The following is a 20,616-nucleotide window of genomic DNA, read 5'->3' on the forward strand; positions in this document are numbered from 1 at the left end:
GCAGCCTAGCACTTTTTAATGTTACTCTCATTCAAACCCTAATCTATCTTTTCAAGATTACTGTAATAGTGTCTTAACTGGTCTTTCTCATATCATAATATACTCTCTTTTCAATTCATACTATCCATAACAAAAAATAGAGTCATTTCCATTAGATACTTCTGGAATTATCCAGAAAGGCTTAACAATTGAAATCATCATAATAAATTTCTAAATGAAGGAGAAATTATATGTAATAATGTGTAGAATTGTATGTAATTGTAGAATTATATGTAATAATGTGTGTAGAAACTTTCAGCAACCAATCCTGGTCTGCCATCTAGAGGAAGATTTAAAAACAGTGAATATATAATCCAGTGTTTACTTAACCTACTGCTGAGAAAGTAAATATTCTTTACTCAATAAACATCAGTTGTCTCAGTCTTTTTTATTGAGCATAACCTCCCAGTGCTGCACCTTCATTCTGAAAATAAAGTTATTTTCACCAAATTCTCTCTCCTATATTTTATGTGCTTCTATCCAGAATGCCATTTCACGCCTCAATGGATTTTAAGTGCACTTTGTATGTTAATTTGTTTTTGTATCCAGTGTTATTATGGTTACATTTTCTACTGTGGTCCAATTTAGAGGATTACTTAAATATCTTCTTGAGTAGTGTATTCTCTTTTGAATATCTAGGCTGCCACTATTGTGTACAAAAGAAGTGAACTCTGGTTCAAACAGGTAATTCCATAATAATTTAGCATAAAGAAAGAGAACAAATCAATTAAGGAAACTGCCAACTGTATGAAATTATTGTTAAGTCTACTGAAGTAATTGAACAAAGATTCATTAAGTTCCTACTCTGTGAAATATTGTCTTAGGTGCTAGGGATGACCCTGACTCTGCTCTCAAAGAACTTACAATCTAAAAGGAGAATAAGACAGGCACACAAATAATAATACATGGGATAGGAAAAGAAAAACAAAAGAGAAGTCCAAGTTTGACAACTAAGAGTCAAGGGAGAGGGGCGGCTAGGTGGTACAGTGGATAGTGCACCGGCCCTGGAGTCCAGAGTACCTGAGTTCAAATTGGCCTCAGACACTTAATAATTACCTAGCTGTGTGGCCTTGGGCAAGCCACTTAACCCCATTGTCTTGCAAAAACCTAAAAAAAAAAAAAAAAGAGTCAAGGGAGGACTCAAGAAGGTTTCATGAGGGAAATACCACCAAACCTGGAAGAAAGAAAAGAGACTTTTAAGAAATATAACTAGTAGAGGGGAGTCCATTCCAGACATGAAGTATGGAATATCACAAGGATGGATATGAAAGAAGGAAGAAATATTGGATATTTGAAAGAAATAAAGTGCATGAAAAGGCTGGAAAAACTACATTTTTCCAGTCTTAGATGCCAAAAAGAAAAATCTATAATTTATTTTGTAAGAAGCCACAGGAAACTGAATGTTTTTGAGAGATAAATATTATAAGGATGACATAATCAATTGATATTTATATGACCCTTAAGATATGCAAAGAACTTTACATTTGATTTTCTTTTTTTTTTTTTAGGTTTTTTTTTCAAGGCAAATGGGGTTAAGTGGCTTGCCCAAGGCCACACAGCTAGGTCATTATTAAGTGTCTGAGACCGGATTTGAACCCAGGTACTCCTGACTCCAAGGCCAGTGCTTTATCCACTACACCACCTAGCTGCCCCCTACACTTGATTTTCGAAACAACAATGTGAGGTAGGCATTACTGTTTTCCTCATTTTGCAAATGAGGAAACTGTGGCAAAAAGTAATCAAATGTGTGCTAGTCACACAGCTTATAACTGAGGTCCGATGTGAACACAGGTCATCCTGACCCCAAGCCCAACATTCTATCCACTGAGCCACCTAGTTGCCTCTAATTAAAGCTGTATATTAAGACTATTTGGGTAGTGGAATAAAGGATGTACGGAAACAACTCTGAGGTATCACCTTACATCTACCTGGATAAAGGTGAATGATCAATATTGGAAGGATATGGAAAAACTGGGACACTAGCACACTAATGCACTGTTGGTGGAGTTATGAACTGATCCAACCAATCTGGAGAGCAATATGGAATTATACCCAAAGGGCAATAAAACTGTGCATACCCTTTGATCTGGAAATAACAATACTAGGTCTGTTTCCTGAAGAGACCATAAAGAAGGAGAAAAGATCCACATGTACAAAAATATTTGCAGCAGCTCTTTTTGTAGTGGCAAAGAATTAGAAATTGATGGTATGCCCATCAATTGGGGAGTAAATAAACAAGTTATGATATATGAATTTTATGGTGTGAACTATTGTTCTGAAAGAAATCTTGAACTACCAGACTAAAATAAATTGGAAAGATTTGCTGAGTAAAGTGAGCAGAACCTTGAGAACATGGTAAACAGGAATGTCAACATTGTGAGATGATCAACTATGACGGACACAGCTCCTTTCAGCAATCCTGAGAGACCTGTCATGGAAAATAATATCCACATGCAGAAAAAAAATAGAGTCTGAATGCAGAGCAAAGCATACTATATTTACTCTTTAAATTTTCTTTTATGTTTTTTCTCCTAAATTCTAATTTTTCTTTTACAACATGACTAATATGGAAATAAGTTAAGCATGATTCTATATGTATAAATTTTATTAGACTGTTCACTACTATGGGGAGAAAGGAGAGAAGGAAGGGTAGTAGATAAAAGGTGGAACTCATAAGCTTGCAAATGGATAAATGCTGAAAACTATCTTTGCATGTAATTGAAAAATAAAATAAAGTGGGGGAAAAAAGGATGAATTGAAAAGAGTATATTATGATATAAGAAAGACCAGTTAAGACACTATTACAGTAATCTTGAAAAAGATAGATTAGGGTTTGAATGAGAGTAACATTAAAAAGTGCTAGGCTGCTGTCTTCTCTGACCTGCTGGCTCAGCCAACACTACTTGGCTATTCATATTCTCTCTCTCTCTCTCTCTCTCTCTCTCTCTCTCTCTCTCTCTCTCTCTCTCTCTCCTCTCTCATTGTAACTTCTTTTAATAAATTTTTGTTTTTCTTTTCACACTTGCTTTCCGGAGTCTGAATACTAATTCCTCATAGGCAGATCCAAACTCAAGTAGCCAGCGGCTACAATGGAATTTTGCTTCCTTGTATGTTTTAAGCATAATTTTCCTTTGGCTAAAATGAAACAAAGTTAGTTTTATAAATAAGATTTAATTCTTTAGGATCCCATGGGTTGATGGCATCCTTACAAATGACAACACTGACCCAGAATTTGGGGGAAATTTTTATACAATTTGAACAAAGAATAATAAAAATTTAGGCAGCCAACCAATGAGATTTCATATAGATGATATGGTTTTACAATATTCTCCTCTCGAATCTTATATGCACTTAAATTCCTATCAGCAGGAATTCCACTTATGCTGAAGAGTAAATGTTTACAAATAACAACAGGATTTTCTCTTTGCTCATCCAGGATGTCTCTTATTTTCAAGTTTGGTCAGATACTAACATTGAGATAGCCAGATAATACTGATACAGGTGAAGTCAACATTGTAGGAGACAGGCCCTATACATCAGACTGATTTTATAACCCTTAGTTAAAGGATAAGAGACTAACTTTTGATCAGAAATATATTGCTCAAGAAATATTAATTCCATCTTGAAGAATATCAGGTTTACATGTGTTATAGGCTTACTTCTAGGCTGAAGCATAGAATATTCATTTGTACATGATACTATCCATCTGGAGGAGATTGGTCTCATTTAAAAGTTGAGTTGAACTAAAGCTTGATAGTTGCTTCAAATACTATTCCACTTCCCATCACAATGACATTGCACAGATGAATCTGTGTGCCTTCTCTCCACACTTTCTATAGGATCTAGACCTGCCTTCTTGCTGTACTCTCCTTCCCTGCAGAGGAAGATATCCCACCTCAAAGAAGCCAAGACCCTTTACTGCTGCCCCCCTTGTCTACCAAGTAGAGTGACCACCCCTGGAAGAGGGAAGTGCTGAAGAGCACCCTCATCTAAATCTATGTCTATGTGGCTGCTCGCTGTCTCCCAAGGATGCTCTTGACTCATGTGGACTTGATGACCACAAAAATTTTATATTTATATAATACCAGCTGCCAGTATGCTTCAATGAAGGTCACATTGTGCAAAACAGGAGAGGTCTGTCTGGCCAGTAAAGTTGTGGAAAAGGTGGAAGTCAAGTATTCCCCAAAAAGAGAACTGACTTGTAAGTTAATGGTGATCCTCAAGGCTGAGTCCCTGGATTCTCTAGTACTTACACTGGTATTGACAGCACTCTGGCACCTCAGTGAACTGAAGTCTTCCTTCACTGCTGAGGACATCCAGGAGCTGCTACATAGGAGCCTGCAGAGTGTCCTTTTCTACCTCCTCCAAAATTGGACAATGAACAGGCCCAGACCCTATACTAGAATAACATGGGTATATTCCTCAAACTGACTAAAATCCTTCTCTTCCAAGATATGAACCACATGGGAATCCCAGAGACATTTGATCTCCTTAAAAAGTGGATTCAGTCACAACAAGACTGACAGAGAGAGAGAGAAAGAGAGCTGTCAAACTTAGTCTCCATCTAATAGAAGTCTTTAGGGAAGATATCAACCTCCAGATAGTCCTGCAACCTGACCAGTTTTGCTCCCTCCTTGGAATCCTAGCTCCACTTAGTGGGACTGGCAGCTGAGGACCTGCCAGTCCACCACTGACGCCATCATCTGTCTGATAGACCTCCAGGATCTTCAAGATTTCCAAATGGACTCTTCCTTCATTGTTCAGAATGCTGTGGAGACCCTTTCCATTAAAAAAAGAGGAATCTAATGAAGAGTGAGGTTCCAGTTAAGGTCCTGGAGAAGGAACCTACCCCCTCACAGATAGAGATGGTGGGCAGATCCAAGGCTCAGGGAGATAACAGGTTGCCATTCAGGAACAAAAGACATTAAATACATTACAATGTAAAAGAAGAAAAGTGCTAAAGTGCTAAACTTTTATAAAGCTAGAATAGCACCTATTGTCTGGTTACCATACTATGATGTTCAACTTTTATGCCTACATTTGAAGACCCTATAGAACATAAATCAACCTACATAATGTCTCATTATGCATATACTATATCATGAGGTTAAATTTCTATACCTACATTTAAAGACCTACATAACATAAATCAATATATATAATCTCTGATTATATATACATATACTTCATTTAATCATTTAATTTAGCTGATCAACTTGCTTCATTTCTACTGTTCTGTCTAATAATGTTAATGTTAATTCTTTCTTCTTCTAATAATGTATAGCTGCTCTTCTCAAGATAGTATATATATGTATATACATATTTATATACATATATTAGTATTCATTATAACTTAGCTCACTCCAACTTATCTTTCTTGACAATTCCAGCACATGTTGATTTCGCTCTTTCTTATGAAATATGTTACATATATTCTTCCTACAAATTTGTTATTTTGAAAATTAGATATAATTGGATATTTTACAATATACTGTTTTATTCTAAATTATTTCATATGTGAATTCCATCTCTTCAACTTGATAATAAGCTTGATAATGAGCTTCTTTATTGGACCATATTTTATGAAGAGAATCATAGTGTTTTGGAGCTGAAAGAGACCTCAGCAATTTACATAGTTCAGAACATATATACATCATGGCATAACTGTTATGCAGCATTACATAAGGCAGGCCTCTGCAGTGCATACCCAACCCTGGCAGACCAGGAGTAGTCTTTGGGAGTTACTGAATCAGCTGCTTCCAGAGATCTTAGTTCACCCAGTAAGGGCTCTGAAGGAGATTACAGGGATCTCTTCCCTAGCACTGAGGCAGGACTTTGTTGCTTTGCTCATACTCCAATCTGGGTTGCAGGAGCACAACAGACCTTACTCCTCAGTGGAGAAGGAACCCTACTCACTGGTCCAGGACAGAAAAGAATGCTTGCGGCCATGCACAGACCATAGCACAGTAAAAACCTCATCTTAGATCATAATATCTTAGAAAAACCAAAAATTTGCAGGTCCTTCCTAGTGGTATCTCTGAAAACAGCTACCAAAAAAAATCCAAAAGCTTGGAACAGGACATCCTTCACACTGGAAATAGAGTCCCACCTTAACAAAGAGTCAAAATCAAGACTCACAATAAAGAATGCCATCCCAGAGACTGACTGAGTTGATGGTATCTGAACACAGACAGAAATGTACTTTTTTCTCTCTCTTTATTTTTCTTGAGGTTCCTCTATCTTTTGGGGGAGAGCAGGGATTATTTTACTTTCACACCAAGATTATTGTAGTAATGTAAAAAATAAATCAATCAAAACAATTAAAGGTTTTAAAAAAAGCACAATGCCTATGTAAAAAAAAAAAAAAGAAATAATTAGCAGGATGTTCTCAGTGAAACCTGGAAAGACTAACATGAGCAGATGTAATGTGAAATATGCAGTAGACACAGTAACAGAAATATTGCAGGATGATCAACTATGAATGACTTAGCTTTTCTCAGCAATACTATGAACCAAAACAACTCTGAAGGACTTATGATAAAGAATATTATCCATCCCTGAAGAGAGAGCTAATGGTGCCTGAATGCAGATTGAAGCATAATTTTTAACTTTATTTTTGGGGTTTCTTTTTTTAGGGGAGAGTCTGTTTTCTTTCACAGCATAACTAGTATGGAAATGTTTTATAAGATCATATATTTTTAATCTATATCAAATTATGTGTTTTCTCAATAAGGGTTGAAGAAAGATTGGGAAGAAAGGTGAAAATTTGGAATTCATATGAATGCTAAAACTTGTTTTTACATGTAACCATGGTCAAATTAATTTTTTAAAAATGACCCTAAAGGGGCCAGCTAGGTGGCACGGTGGAGTCAGGAGGACTTGAGTTCAAATTTGGCCTTCAACACTTAATAATTACCTAATTGTGTGACCTTGGTTAAGTCACTCAACCCTACTGCCTTGCAAAAACCTAAAACAAAAATTTATTTAGAGCATACTAGTATAAACCACTTAATGAGACATACAAATGAGATATGCAAAGAGAAATAAAACACAACCCTTGCCCTCAAGGAAATCTTTTTATGGTATTTTAATCATGCTATGGTTGTTTCACATACTCCTTCTTGAACAATACTTGTATTTGAATTAAACAAAAGACATGTATACAAATAAATAGAATATAAAATAGAACAAGGAGTTGCTTATTAGTGATGTAAGGGTTCAGAGGAAGGAAGAATTGTCACTGAAAAGGGAAAATAGAAGATTTCATGGTGGAAGCCACACTCAGTTTGTCCTTAAAAAACTGACAGCTTTGGGTGCGGAGTCAAGATGGTGGAGTAGATACAAGATTTCCCAGAAGATCTCACCGAGATCATTCCAAATGCCATAAAATTATGAGTCAAACCAAATTCTAGAGTAACAGAACCACAGAAAGACTGGATGAAACAATTTTCTGGCCCAAAATAACTTGGAAAATCTGCAGAAAGAGTCTATTCCACCAAACTTCAAAAGGGCCAAAGTGTAGTCTGGACCACAGCCATTCCACATTGGAGCAAACAAGCTCCAGTCTCCTAGGAACAATCCATAGGGTACCTAGGATCCTCAGGACACTTGGGTCCATGGGAGCAGAGCCAGTATCCAGATCTCTCAGTCTAGGGATTGCCAAGGACCATTTGGAAGGTCCATGGGAAAACTCTGCTGCCCCAGAGTGAATGTAAAACCCAGATGAGCACAGGCCTCAGTGCAGCCCCAATCTGAGAACCTGAGAAGCCACCCAGCAGCAGCTTCCACAGCTCTTAGTCCACAGATGTTAAAGGGGTTGGGTGAGACTGCAGAGTTCTCTCTACTATGCCTAGGAAAAGACTCTGTTGCTATGCCCACACTCAGCTCCAGGTCACAGTCTGGGCACCATTACTGCCATAGCAGAGCAGGGACTGTCCTCACAGCTCCAGGGCAGAGGGGAGTGCTTGTTATCATCCACAAACCAGTGCACAGGCCAGGAGAGCAGTCAAGAAAGTATGTCCTGGAATCAGAGTTCCACCTCAACAAAGAGGCAAAATCAGGTCATAGGCTGGGATAATGAGCAAACAACAGAAGAAAAAGAATCTGACCATAAAAAAATTACTTTGGTCCCATGGAGGATCAAAATACACACTCAGAAGATGACAACATCAAAGTTTCTGTATTCAAAGCCTCCAACAAAAAATAGGAATTGGTCTCAGGCTATGGAAGAGCTAAAAAAATGATTTTGAAAATCAAGTATAGGAGGTAGAAGAAAAATTTGGGAAGAGAAATAAGAGAGATACGGAAAAATTATGAAAACCAAGTCAGCAGCTTGGTGAAGGAGATACAAAAAATATCAAAGAAAATAACATCTTAAAAACCAGTTTAGGTCAAAAGGAAAAAGCAGTTCAAAAGCTCAATGAGGAGAATAATGCCTTCCAAAGCAGAACTGACAAGACGGAAAAGGAGAAAAAAAAGCCTCACTGAAGAAAATAACTTCTTCAAATGTTGAGCTAAAGGAATCTGATGACTTTGTGAGAAATCAAGAATCAATAAAACAAAAACAAAAGAATGAAAAACTTGGGGGGGGGCGGGAATGTGAAATATCTCATTGGAAAAAACAGATGACCAGCAAAGTAGAACTAGAAGAAATAATTAAAAAATTATTGTTTTACCTGAAAGTCAAGGCCAAGAAAAGAGTCTAGACTTCATTATTTTTTAGTTTTTGCAAGGCAATGGGGTTAAGTGGCTTGCCCAAGGCCACACATCTAGGTAATTATTAAGTGTCTGAGGCCGGATTTGAACCCAGGTACTCCTGACTCCAGGGCCGGTGCTCTATCCACTGTGCCACCTAGCTGCCCCTAGACTTCATTTTAAAAGAATTTCTACAGGAAAACTACCCTGAAATGATAGAAGCAAAAGGGTAAAATAGAAATTGAGGGAATCCATTGATTACCTTCTAAAAGAGATCCCAAAATAAAAACTCCTAGGAATATTATAGCCAAATTCTTGAACTCACAAGTCAAAGAGAAAACATTACAAGCAGCCAGAAAGAAACAATTCAAATATCATGGAGCTATAGTCAGAATTACACAGGATTTAGCAGTTTCTACATTAAGGGCTCATATCATAAGGTTTGTAAGGCAAAAGAGCATGGATTATAACCAAGAATCAACTAACCAGCAAAAACTGAACACCCTCTTTCAAGGGAAAAGATGGAAATTCAATGAAATAGGGGACTTTTGATTCAACATTCCTTTTGAAATGACCAGAGCTGAACAGAAAGTTTGATCTTCAAGTACAGGATTCTGGTGAAGCATAGAGAGGATGGATAGGAAGGGCAATTGATGAGAGATTTAATGATAGTGAACTGTTTGTATTCCTGCATGGGAAGATGATGCTGATAACTTATATGAATCTTCTCTTTTATTATAGAAGTTAGAAGGAGCACATATAGACAAGGCATATGATAGAGCTGTATAATGAAAGTATAATAAATTATAAAGATGGAGTCAATAGGAGAGAAAGGAATTTATTGGGGAAAAAAAGGGAAAGGAGATATAGAATGGGCTAAGATATTTCACATAAAAGAGTCAAGAAAAAGTTTTTGCAATGAGTGAAAGGGGGAAGGTGAGGGAGAATGAGTGTGCCTTCATTCTCATCAGAAAGGGCTCAAAGAGGAAATAACATATAAACCCAAGAGGGTATAGAAATCTATCTTACCTTAAAGGAAAAAAAAAGAGAGGAAAGGGATGGGAGAAAGGAGATAAGGAGAAGTGAGGGAGGTGTAGGTGAGAGAAGAGAGGGAAGATCATGGGGAGAAGGTAGTCCAATACAACATACTTTAGAGGAGGAACAGGAAAGGAGAGAGAATAGAATAAATGGGAATGGAGAGGAATAGGATGGAGGGAAATACAGCTAGCAATAACAACTATAGGGAAAAAATTGAAGCCTGATGAACTTATGAAAAAGAATGTAATCCATCCCAGAGGCTGAGCCAATGGTATCTTTGGAACACTTTTTTTTTCTCTCATGAATTTTCTCTATCTTTATGGGGGAGGGATTATGTTTACTTATACAACAAGATTATTGTAGTAATGTGAAAATAAAAAACCTAATTAACATAATAAAAAATGATTGATAGCTTTCCAATATGAAAAGGGATAAGTATTTAACCATTGAGAATAACCAGTGGCAGAGTGGGAAAAAACAAGATATGTTCATGAAGCAATAAATAAATCAATTTGGCTAGAAGAGTAGTATTATATAAAACTGGAGATGGAGGTTGGAATTAGATTGTGAAGGATCTTACTTGACAAGGTAAACATTTTAAACTCTTTGATAGTCCACAAAAGCTAACTGAATATTTTTTTGGCAGTAAATTCAATGACTTTGACATAAAGAGAAGAAAAGGAAGGGAACTTATTGATAAACTTCTAATTTTTTCAGCAAAGATTGAACAATAAGTTGCTTCAATGCTTTTTCCCCCATAGTTGTTATTTCCAGCTGTATTTCCCTCCATCCTATTCCTCCCCACTCCCACAATTTTTAATATTATTATCTTGATTTGGATGACTAATCATCCACACACAATCCTATTCTGGGGAAATTGTATGGGCTATGTAATCAAAAGTCAGATAAAAAGAATGATGTTTCATACCCACAATCACAAAACAAAAAGGTAAACTAACACCAATAAAACATTAAAATGAGATATAATTCACTTTTTTACATTAAAATACAAATAAATAAAGCAACTAATTAAAATCTATAGTTTTGATTTTGTTTAGGCTAGGAAAAGTGTCTTTCCTTGTTTCACTCTTCTTTTACTATTTTAATAGAAAGGAAAGGAGGAAAGAAAGGAATGAAAAGAAAAAAGAAAGAAATAGGTAGGTGGGTAGGTAGGGAAGTAGAAAGAAAAAAAATAGCAGTTAAGAAATCAAGAAATACACAGGAGACAAAATCAATGGCATTGAGACTCCAAACAAAAATGCCAAAATTTTAGGCAACAAAGAAAAAAGAACCAGATATCCTTACTCTGACTGAACTATATAACTCAGGATGAGTATACTTTATTCAAAAGAAACAGGATATATAAAAGTGGAATGAAATGGCATTTTTATATTAAGAAGACATACTTCTGTGAGGAAATCTATGAACCCATAGGAAGAAGCCTGACAGAGAATATCTAGGAAAGATTAAAACAGAAATGGATGAGCACTTTAGTAAATAGATCACATATCTGACAGAGATATGATGATACAGCAGAGACAAGAATCTCCATTATCCAGCATAATGGAGGTCTCTTGTCAAAAGTAGAGCAACTTAGTCTTGGATTGCCTTAAGAATAATATCAGAACCAAAACTAGGAAATTCTGTTTCCACAAATAGAATAAAATGGTCTGTAAACTATCATTCAGTTAATTAACCTTTCTTCCTGGGAAAGTTCTAGAGAAGAGTATTAAAGGGATGGTTGGTCAACATCTAGAGACTGAAGAAGTGATTACAAAGAAAATAGCTTCAATAAAAACAGATCAGGGGGTGGCTAGGTGGCACAGTAGATAAAGCACTGGCCCTGGAGTTCAGGAGTACCTGAGTTCAAATCTGACCTTAGATACTTAATAATTACCTAGTTGTGTAACCTTGGGCAAGCCACCTAACCCCATTGCCTTGCAAAAATTAAAAAAGTAAACAAAAAAAAGAGATCTGGGTAAAAACAACCTCATTTCCATTTTGGAAACCAGAACATTCAGAGAAAGCTAGAGTTTACTTAGATTTTAGGAAAATTTTTGATAAATATTTTATAATATAAACTTCTGTACATGGTCAATGTGAGAGTTTGCCAAATTTTGCTAAACATAGTTGTTGTAAGGATTTTTTTTCTTTTTCTAGTGGAAGGGGAAAATGAAAGGGAAATATAGCAATTGTATATTAACAAAAATATTTTAAAAATTGATGTAGTATTCCATATTACTTTTCTGGAAAAAAATGATTTATGGTTTAAATAATAACAATAATTGATTCAAAACTAGGCCTAGAAGGATGGACTCATAGAATAGCTGTTAATTAATGTGGTAGAAAGACACTAGTATGGAAGCCAAAGGAATCTGTGCTTTGTATTATTGTTAATCATTTTAATTAATGAATAAAATATGGAGAGTAATATCCTATTCATATAGACACTAAGTTGAATAATAGACTTAATATCCAAATGAATCTAGTGCATTGAGCTGAATAAGATGAAATTCATTAGGGATACATATAAAATCTTGCATTTAAATACAAAAAAATTTCAACTTTAAAAGTATTAGTTAGGAGAAACATAATTAGACAACAATTGTTCTCAAAAATATCCAGGGATTTTAGTAGACTGAAAATTCAGTATGAGTGAGAAGTAAAATATAATCTTTGGTTACATTAAGAGAAACATTTTTCCAGGTACAAGAAAATAATATTTCCACCACACTCTGCCCTTATCAGACTTCATCTGGATTACTATGTTAAGTTCTAGGTTTCAAAACTTATGAAAAGTTTTAATAATCTGAAATGTGTCCAAAAGAGACAGTCAAAGGCATTGACTTAATGCCATATTAGGATTGGCTGGAAGAACTGGGCATGGTTATCATGGAGAAAAGAAGTCTTATGAAGGACATGATAGCTATCTTCACATATATGAATGGAAGGATTGTCATGTGGAGGACGAACAACTTATGTCCAGAGTACAATTCTAACAATAGAAAAAGTTACAATGAGTAATGGATAGATGCTACAATTTAGGTTCAATGTCATGAAAATTTTCCTAACAGAGCTGTCTAGAAGTGCAAATTGGTTGCCAGGAAAAATATATTCCCAGTCTTTGGAGGTCTTTAAGCAGAGGTTAATATACAAAAGTGGAAAATCGTTTTTGTCTATGGGTTTTGAAAAAGATAGCTAACGAACTCTCTTCCAATTCTCAAATTCTGTGATTCTGCGTATAAATAGCTATCATTCTGTTATTGAATACTTGAATTCACAATGTGCCACTTTCATTTCTCCATCACCACCTATTAAAACACCATTATCACTTCTGATATCAATTCCATTCTTTCCTTTCTTAAGTTTTTCTCTTTAATCTCAAAATGTATTATTGCCCTTAAATATGTGATTAAATAGCAGTTTTAAACCAAAATGCAATTATTATTATAAACTTAAAAAACTAAGAATATACTAATTTAATAATGTGAATTGATAACTGATTACATACCACAACAATCAGCGCAATCTTGATGTAGCAAAGGATTCATCCCAAATCCCGGAATGCAAAGATTAATCCCCATCATTTGCAGAGTACCTTCAATAAAGTATATCTGGGGAAGTGAGTCTAAATGCTGTTGGAGAACTTCCACTTGTTGGACAAAAAATCTCTCTATAAGACTTTTAGCCTAAAAAATCAACAATATAGATTTTAAAAAGTTATCTGGATATAACATTCAAAATATAATTTTACTAAATTTTAAAAAAGAAAAAAGTCAGAGTATAGTTTGTATTCTTAGATGTTCCCATGTAATGCTAACCATTTGATCATTATTTTTCATATATTTAGGCTATACAATCTCAAGGTCCTCAACATTCTTTTATTTATAATTTTCATTTCTATTCAACATAGCAACTGTTCTAACCCTCCCTTCTCCTTAATTTGCAGCTCTAATTCCATCCCAGTCTTCCTCTTCTTTTCTTCATTACTAATATAGAAATCATCTAACAGGATAGTGTTTGATTCCCAACCTTAATATGTCTTCATTTAAATATATATGTAATTGATATTTTTATAACACTAATTTCTCCCTGTATCAGCATTTCTTAAAAGAAATAAAAGAAAAAAAATCAGCACAATTAATACTCCAAAAAAACTGAAAACATGGTAGAATCACTTTTTTTTTGCTTGTTCTTTCCCTTACAATGTGATAATCTTTGTGTATATTGTTTCCTTGGCTTTGTTTATTTCATTCAGCATCAGTTAATATATATCTTCAATGATTCTGTGAATTCATCATGTTATTACTTGGCAGAGGTTAAAGAAGTTAGGAGAGTTGTCTTGACATATTTCTTCTTTGGAATCAAGCTTGCTCTTGCAATTCTGAAACATTTCAATTGTTTTGTTGTTTTCTAGAATTTACATTGCTTTAGACAGTATACTATTTTCTTGGCTCTAATTACTTTGTTTTACATCAGTTTAATTTTTATATTCTTTTTTGATTTCATTACATTCATTATTTTTAGAGCATGGGCAATATTCTATTATATTCATCTATCATAATTTTAAACCACTTCTTAAACTGAGGGACATGTATGTGATTCCAATTTTGGAATGACTTTTTATCTTATATATTTGTTATTTGTCTATTTATTTTGGATATCACCCATTTGGATTTCTAAGAAGTTTGATGCAGATATTTGTTTTTCCCATTTCTCATCTCATCTTACATCCATTAATTTGATTTGTGCCAAAGCTTTTTGATATCACATAATCTAAATTATCTACTTAATCTTTTCTAATTACCTCCATACCTTCTTTTTGGTTAAAATAAATCTCTCCTTCCGGTCAAGATGGTGGAGAGAAGACAGGCACAGTTCTAAAGTCTCCTGATCTTTCCCCATGTAGCATATGAATTAAACCTCTTAACAGAAATCTGACCCACAAAACCCAGAAAGAAAAGCAAAGAGAAAGAACAACTACCTCAAGATTTGTCTCCCTCAGCAGCACTAGACGAATTTGGGCAGGTGAGTCTGGGCTCAGAGGGAGGATCAGCACAGGATCAGCCAGATTAGCAGCTGAATTGGAGCCAGGAGTTGAAGGGCCCCGAGAGCCAGACCTGCTGGATCAGCAGTGGGGCTAGACAGCAGAGGCTTGAGTCAACTAAGGAACAGAGGCACTGGTGTTGGCGCTGATCTCTGGAGTTTGCCAAACAGGGCTGAGGGGAGAGTTCTGGTGCAGGAGAGCTGTGGACACCATCTCTAGGCTCCTCTGGTTGGAGGAACTCAGAGTCCTTGCCTCCATTACAGCTGAGACCTCTTCCCCAAACAAACAAATGCAGACTACTTCTGCCTCAAGCCCAGGTGTGTGAGCAGAAGAACCAGCCCAGCTGACTAATGACCTCAGGCCAGGGTAAAGAGCAACACTGAAGGCAAAAGAATTCAATAGCTCCAACTCCTCCCTTCAAGCAAAGGGAGAAGGCCTCAATCAAGGTCACAGACACTCCAGAGAAAGCACCCAACATCTCCTACTTGCCAGCCAGAGAAACTGCACTCAGTGGGCAAAGCCTTTAGCAATCCCAAGCCCCTGTGAACCAGCACCTCCCCAACTCAAGGTCTTAGCAATATGAAGAAGGGTCAGCAGAAAGGTGGATCCATAGAGACCCTAACTCAGAAAGACCTAGAAATGCTGAAGAGAATACAATCTGGTCTTCAGCACAGAAAAACTTCCTTGAAGAAATAAGGAAGGAGCTTAAAAATCAACTGGAAAATTTAGGAGAGACAATTAATACCTTGCAACAAGAAAACAAATCCTTAGAAAGTACAATGGGACAAATACAAAAGGAGGAGAATAAATCTCTCAGATCATCAATTGGACAAATACAAAATGAGAATAAATCTCTCACGTCATCAATTGCACAAATACAAAATGAGAATAAATCTCTCACATTATCAATTGGACAAATACAAAATGAGAATAATTCTCTCAGATCTTCAATTGGGCAAATGCAAAAAGAAAATAATTCTCTCAAAACCTCAATGGGTCAAATGTAAAGCTCTTTCAAAAGTAGAATTGACCAATTGGAAAAGGAGTTGCAAAAGAATAATGAAGAAAATTCCCCCCTAAAAAAAAAGAATGGAGTCTCCAAAAACAAATGACTCCATGAGACAAGAGCCAGTTAAACAAAATCAAAAAAATAGAAGAAAATGTAAAATACCTCATCAACAAAACCACTGACCTCGAGAATAAATTGAGGAGGGGCAACCAGAGAATTATAGGACTTCCTGAAAACATTGAAGAGAAAAAAAAAAAAGCCTGGACTTAATATTACAGAATCTAGTGATAGAAAACTGCCCTGATATCATGGAACAGGAGGGCAAAGTAATAATTGAAAGAATACATCGCTCCCTTCCAGAAAAAGATCCTAAAATGAAAACACCAAGGAATGTTGTGGCCAAAGTCCAGAACCATCAGATAAAAGAGAAAATCCTGCAAGCAGCCAGAAAGAAATAATTTAAATATCAAGGAGCCACAGTAAGGATCACACAGGACCTGGCTGCATCAACATTAAAGGGTCGAAGGGCCTGGAAGGAGATATTTTGAAGAGCAAGGGAGCTTGGAATGCAGCCAAGAATCTACTATCCCACAAAGCTGAGCCTTTTCTTCCAGGGAAAAAGATGGACATTTAACAAAATGGAAGAATTCCAAAAATTCCTGATGAAAAGACCAGAGCTAAACAGAAAATTTGGACATCAAACAGGAGGTTCAAGAGACATGTGATACGGTAAAAGAAAAAAAAAAGGGGGATTTTGGTAAAAGAAAAAAAAAACTGCTATCCAGTAAGTTGAAACTGGCTATATCCCAGCATAGGGAGCTATATCCCAGCATAGGGAAAAAGATTCTCATAAATCTTGACAATTTTAACTCTAACAGAGAGAATATACCTAGCCAGAAATGATGGACATTCATGATCTATCCATGAGACTGCTATCTAATGGGATGTAACTGGCTCTAACCCCACTTGGGAGAAAGACTCTAATAACTCTCAAGAATTTTAACTTTATTAGATAGAATATATTTAACTAGAAGTGACAGACACACAGAATCAGAATTTTCTATGATTCGGAATGATCTAAAAAACACTACCTCTTTAAAAAAGGGGGACAGGAAAAAGACGGAAGGAGGGAGGAGATTGAATGGGGTAAATCTCATTACACTAAGAGGTACAAAAAACCTATGGTAATAGAGGGGAATAAGGAAGCTGATGAGAAACACCTGAATCTTCTCATCAGACTAGACTTAAAGTCAACCTACACATACACAGTTAACTTATAAAACATCCAAACTTTCAAGTATTTAAAAGGGGAAAAGGGGAGGGGGGATGGAGAAAGGGAAGGGGAGTGGGGGAAGAAAAGGGGAACTAAGAAATTGGAGGGAAAGGAAAAGGGAAAAAGGGAAAGGGGAAAGGGGAGGGGTGATAGAGGAGGGCAAACACACGGAAGGGGGTGGTATTCAGAAACAAATTACTGGGTAATATGGATAAAGGGGGGAAGGGGGAAATACATACAGAGGGAAGATAGCATGGAGGGCAATAAAGAATTAGTAATCATAACTTTGAATGTGAATGGGATGAACTCTCCCTTAAAACATAAACAAATAGCAGAGTGGATTAAAATCCAGAATCCTACAATATGCTGCTTACAAGAAACTCATTTGAAGCAGAGAGATACATATAGAGTTAAGGCAAAAGGATGGAACAAAATATACTTTGATTCAGCTGAAGTAAAAAAAAAAAGCTGGGGTAGGGGGGCAGAGCAAAGATGGCGACAAGAAAGCATCCAGTCTTAGGTGCTCTCTAATAAAACTTATAAACTAAGAACTCTAACTAAACTTTCAAGAGACAGAACCCACAAAGGGACCCAGCGAGGCAGTTCTCCTACTCAAGGTAACCTGGAAAAGAGCAGAAAGGCTCTGCTCCCTGGGGTCTCAAGGGGCGGCCTGCCAGAGGGGCTGCCTACCAGAGCAAATTAGCTTCAGACTCCTGGAGGCAGCCCCAAGGCACTGGAATCCCCAGATCACAGCAGCTGGGGGAGTCTCCTGAGCTACGCCTGGGGGAGTCTCCTGAGCTACGCCCCGGGGAGCACTGGGCACAAAGTGGGGGAACAGCAGAGGACCTCTACCAGAGCAAGCATGTGGAGCTCAGCCCTCAGGGCACACAGCAAGCAGCATGGTCTTTCCCCATCCCAGATCCTGAAATAGAAGCAGGTGGAGCTGGTAAGCAGGAGCCCATTGAGCTGAGGGAGGGAGACTGCAGAGCTCTATCCTCCGCCTCTGGAACAGGACACTGGGGTTCTGAACACATTCAGATACCGATCGCAGTCTAGGCCCCCCATAGAACAGCAGGGCCCCCTCCACCTCAGCCCCATAGCAGAGGGGGGGGCACATATGGTCATTCACAGACCAGGAGGGAGGACAGAGCCTCAAACATTGAAATCCTTGTGGGAGTGTCCTAAAAGTTCATGGAAGCACCCCCAAACCAGGCCCAGGCTGGGAAAATGAGCAAGCAGAGAAATAAGAGGAACAGCATTGAGAAATATTTTGCAAATGAACCCAAGAAGGATCAAAATACTCAGTCTGAAGATGAGGAAGCACAAGCTCCCGCATCTAAAGACTCTAAGAAAAACAGAAATTGGGCTCAGGCTATGACAGAGTTCAAAAAAGACTTTGAAAATCAAATGAGGGTGTTAGAAGAAAAACTGGGAAAAGAAAGGAGAGAGATGGAGGAAAAACATGAAAATGAAGTCAGCAGCTTAGTCAAGGAAATCCAAAAAGATGCTGAAGAAAATAGCATGCTAAAAACCAGCTTAGGTCAAATGGATAAACAGTTCAAAAAGTTGTTGAGAAGAAGAAAGCTTTAAAAAGCAAAATTGGCCATATGGAAAAAGAGATAAGAAAACTCTCTGAGGAGAACAAATCCTTCAGACAAAGAATAGAATTCAGGGAGATTGATGAATTTACTAGAAATCAGGACTCAATACTTCAAAACCAAAAAAAAAAAAATGAAAAATTAGAAGAAAATGTGAAATATCTCATTGAAAAAACAACTGATAGGGCAAACAGACTTAGAAAAGATAATTTAAAAATTATTGGAATGCCTGAAAGTCATGATCAGGAAAAGAGCCTTAACATCATTTTCAAAGAATTACTACAGGAAAATTGCCCTGATATTCTAGAAGCAGAGGGCAAAATAGAAATGGAGAAAATGCACTGATCCCCCCGAGAAAGAGATCCCAAAAAACCAACCCCTAGGAATATTATAGCCAAGTTCCAGAACTCCCAAGTAAAAGAGAAAATATTACAAACAGCCAGAAGGACACAGTTCAAACATCGTGGGGCTGCAGTCAGGATCACACAGGACTTAGCAGCAACTACATTGGAAGCTTGTTGGGCTTGGAATACAATATACCAGAAGGCAAAAGAGCTTAGAAGGCAGCCAAGAATGAACTACCCAGCAAGGCTGAATGTCCTCTTCAAGGGAAAAAAGATGGACTTTCAATTAACCAGGGGAATTTCAAATGTTCTTTTTGGAATAGCCAGAGCTGAATACAAGGTTTGATCTTAAGATACATGACTCAGGTGAAGCATAGAGAGTGGAGGAGAAGGGGATAATATGAGGGACTTAAGGATGATGAACTGCATGTATTTCTGCATAGAAAAATGACACTGATAATACTCATAAGAACCTTCTTAGTTAATAGAGCAATTAGAGGGAGCTTTTATAGTTGAAGCACAGGAGAAAGCTGAATTCGAAGATAAAATATGGTGTAAAAATGGAGTCAATAGAAAAAAAAGGGAAATGTAATTGGAGAAAGAACAAGGAGTGGGGAATAGGCCAAGATATTTCATATAATAATATTTTTCTTTATTACAATGAGCTATTACAATGATATGGAAGGGGGGAGGCAAGGGGGAATGAAGGAAACTTTGCTCTCATCAGTGGTGGCTAGGAGAGGAAACAGCATATATACTCAATGGGGTATAGGCATCTGGAGTAAGAAGGAGTGGGGGAGGGGGAAGAGATGGGGGATGTGAATAAAGGTGGAGAGGATGGACCATGGGGGAGAGTGGTCAGATATAACACATTTTCTTTTTTTACTTCTTGCAAGGGGCTGGGATTGGAAGGCCTGTCCAGGACCATAGGGCCAGGTAGATGCTAGGCCTAAGGGGTAGTATGGGGGGCTCAGGGCCTCTTGGCCCCAGAACCAGGGATATGTCTGCTGCGCCATGCAGCTACCCTACAGCAGAGTCAGAGTGAAAGGAGAGAGAAAATATGGTACATGGTAGTGGAGAAATAAGAAAGGAGGGAGTTCCAATCAGCAATGGCACCATTGGAAAAATATGGAAGTAATTTTTGCGATGCACTTACCATAAAGAATGTGATCCACCCATGACAGAGTTGTTGGTGTAGGAACAAAGACTGAAGCACATTTTTTATTATTATTATTTGGGGGAGGGTGCAGGGCAAATGGGGCTGGGTGGCCTGCCTGGAGATGCATAGCAGGGTGATCATTGGTTGTCTGAGGCCGGATTTGGACCTGGGTGCTACTGGCTCAAGGGCCAATGCTCTGTCTGCCACCCAGCCAGCCCTACTATTATTACTATTTTATTTTATTTTGGATCTTTTTTTTCTTCTTTCTGGTTTTTGCAGGGAAGTGGGGATCAGGTGGCCTGCATGTCACATGGCTGGGTGATTGTTGGGTCTACGGGGCTGGATGTGGGCTCGGATGCTCATGGCTCCAGGGCTGGTGCTTTGTCCATTGTGACACCTGGCCATACCTACAATT

General features: G+C 37.3%; 1 protein-coding gene across 2 annotated transcripts in view; it reads right to left on the reverse strand.

Moving 5' to 3' along the window:
• ZPBP (zona pellucida binding protein) overlaps positions 1–20,616 on the reverse strand; it is a 199,505-nt gene that overhangs the window by 29,083 nt on the left and 149,806 nt on the right. For both annotated transcript variants that reach the window (XR_012470594.1, XM_074196055.1), the window contains exon 7: positions 13,283–13,460. Coding sequence is in view for 1 of the 2 variants with exons in the window: in XM_074196055.1 (XP_074052156.1) it covers positions 13,283–13,460 (178 nt within the window). In the remaining variant the exon portion in view is untranslated. The remainder of the gene's footprint in view (positions 1–13,282; positions 13,461–20,616) is intronic.

The sequence above is a fragment of the Macrotis lagotis genome, chromosome 8 (assembly GCF_037893015.1).
Source record: "Macrotis lagotis isolate mMagLag1 chromosome 8, bilby.v1.9.chrom.fasta, whole genome shotgun sequence".
Lineage (NCBI taxonomy): Eukaryota > Metazoa > Chordata > Mammalia > Peramelemorphia > Peramelidae > Macrotis > Macrotis lagotis.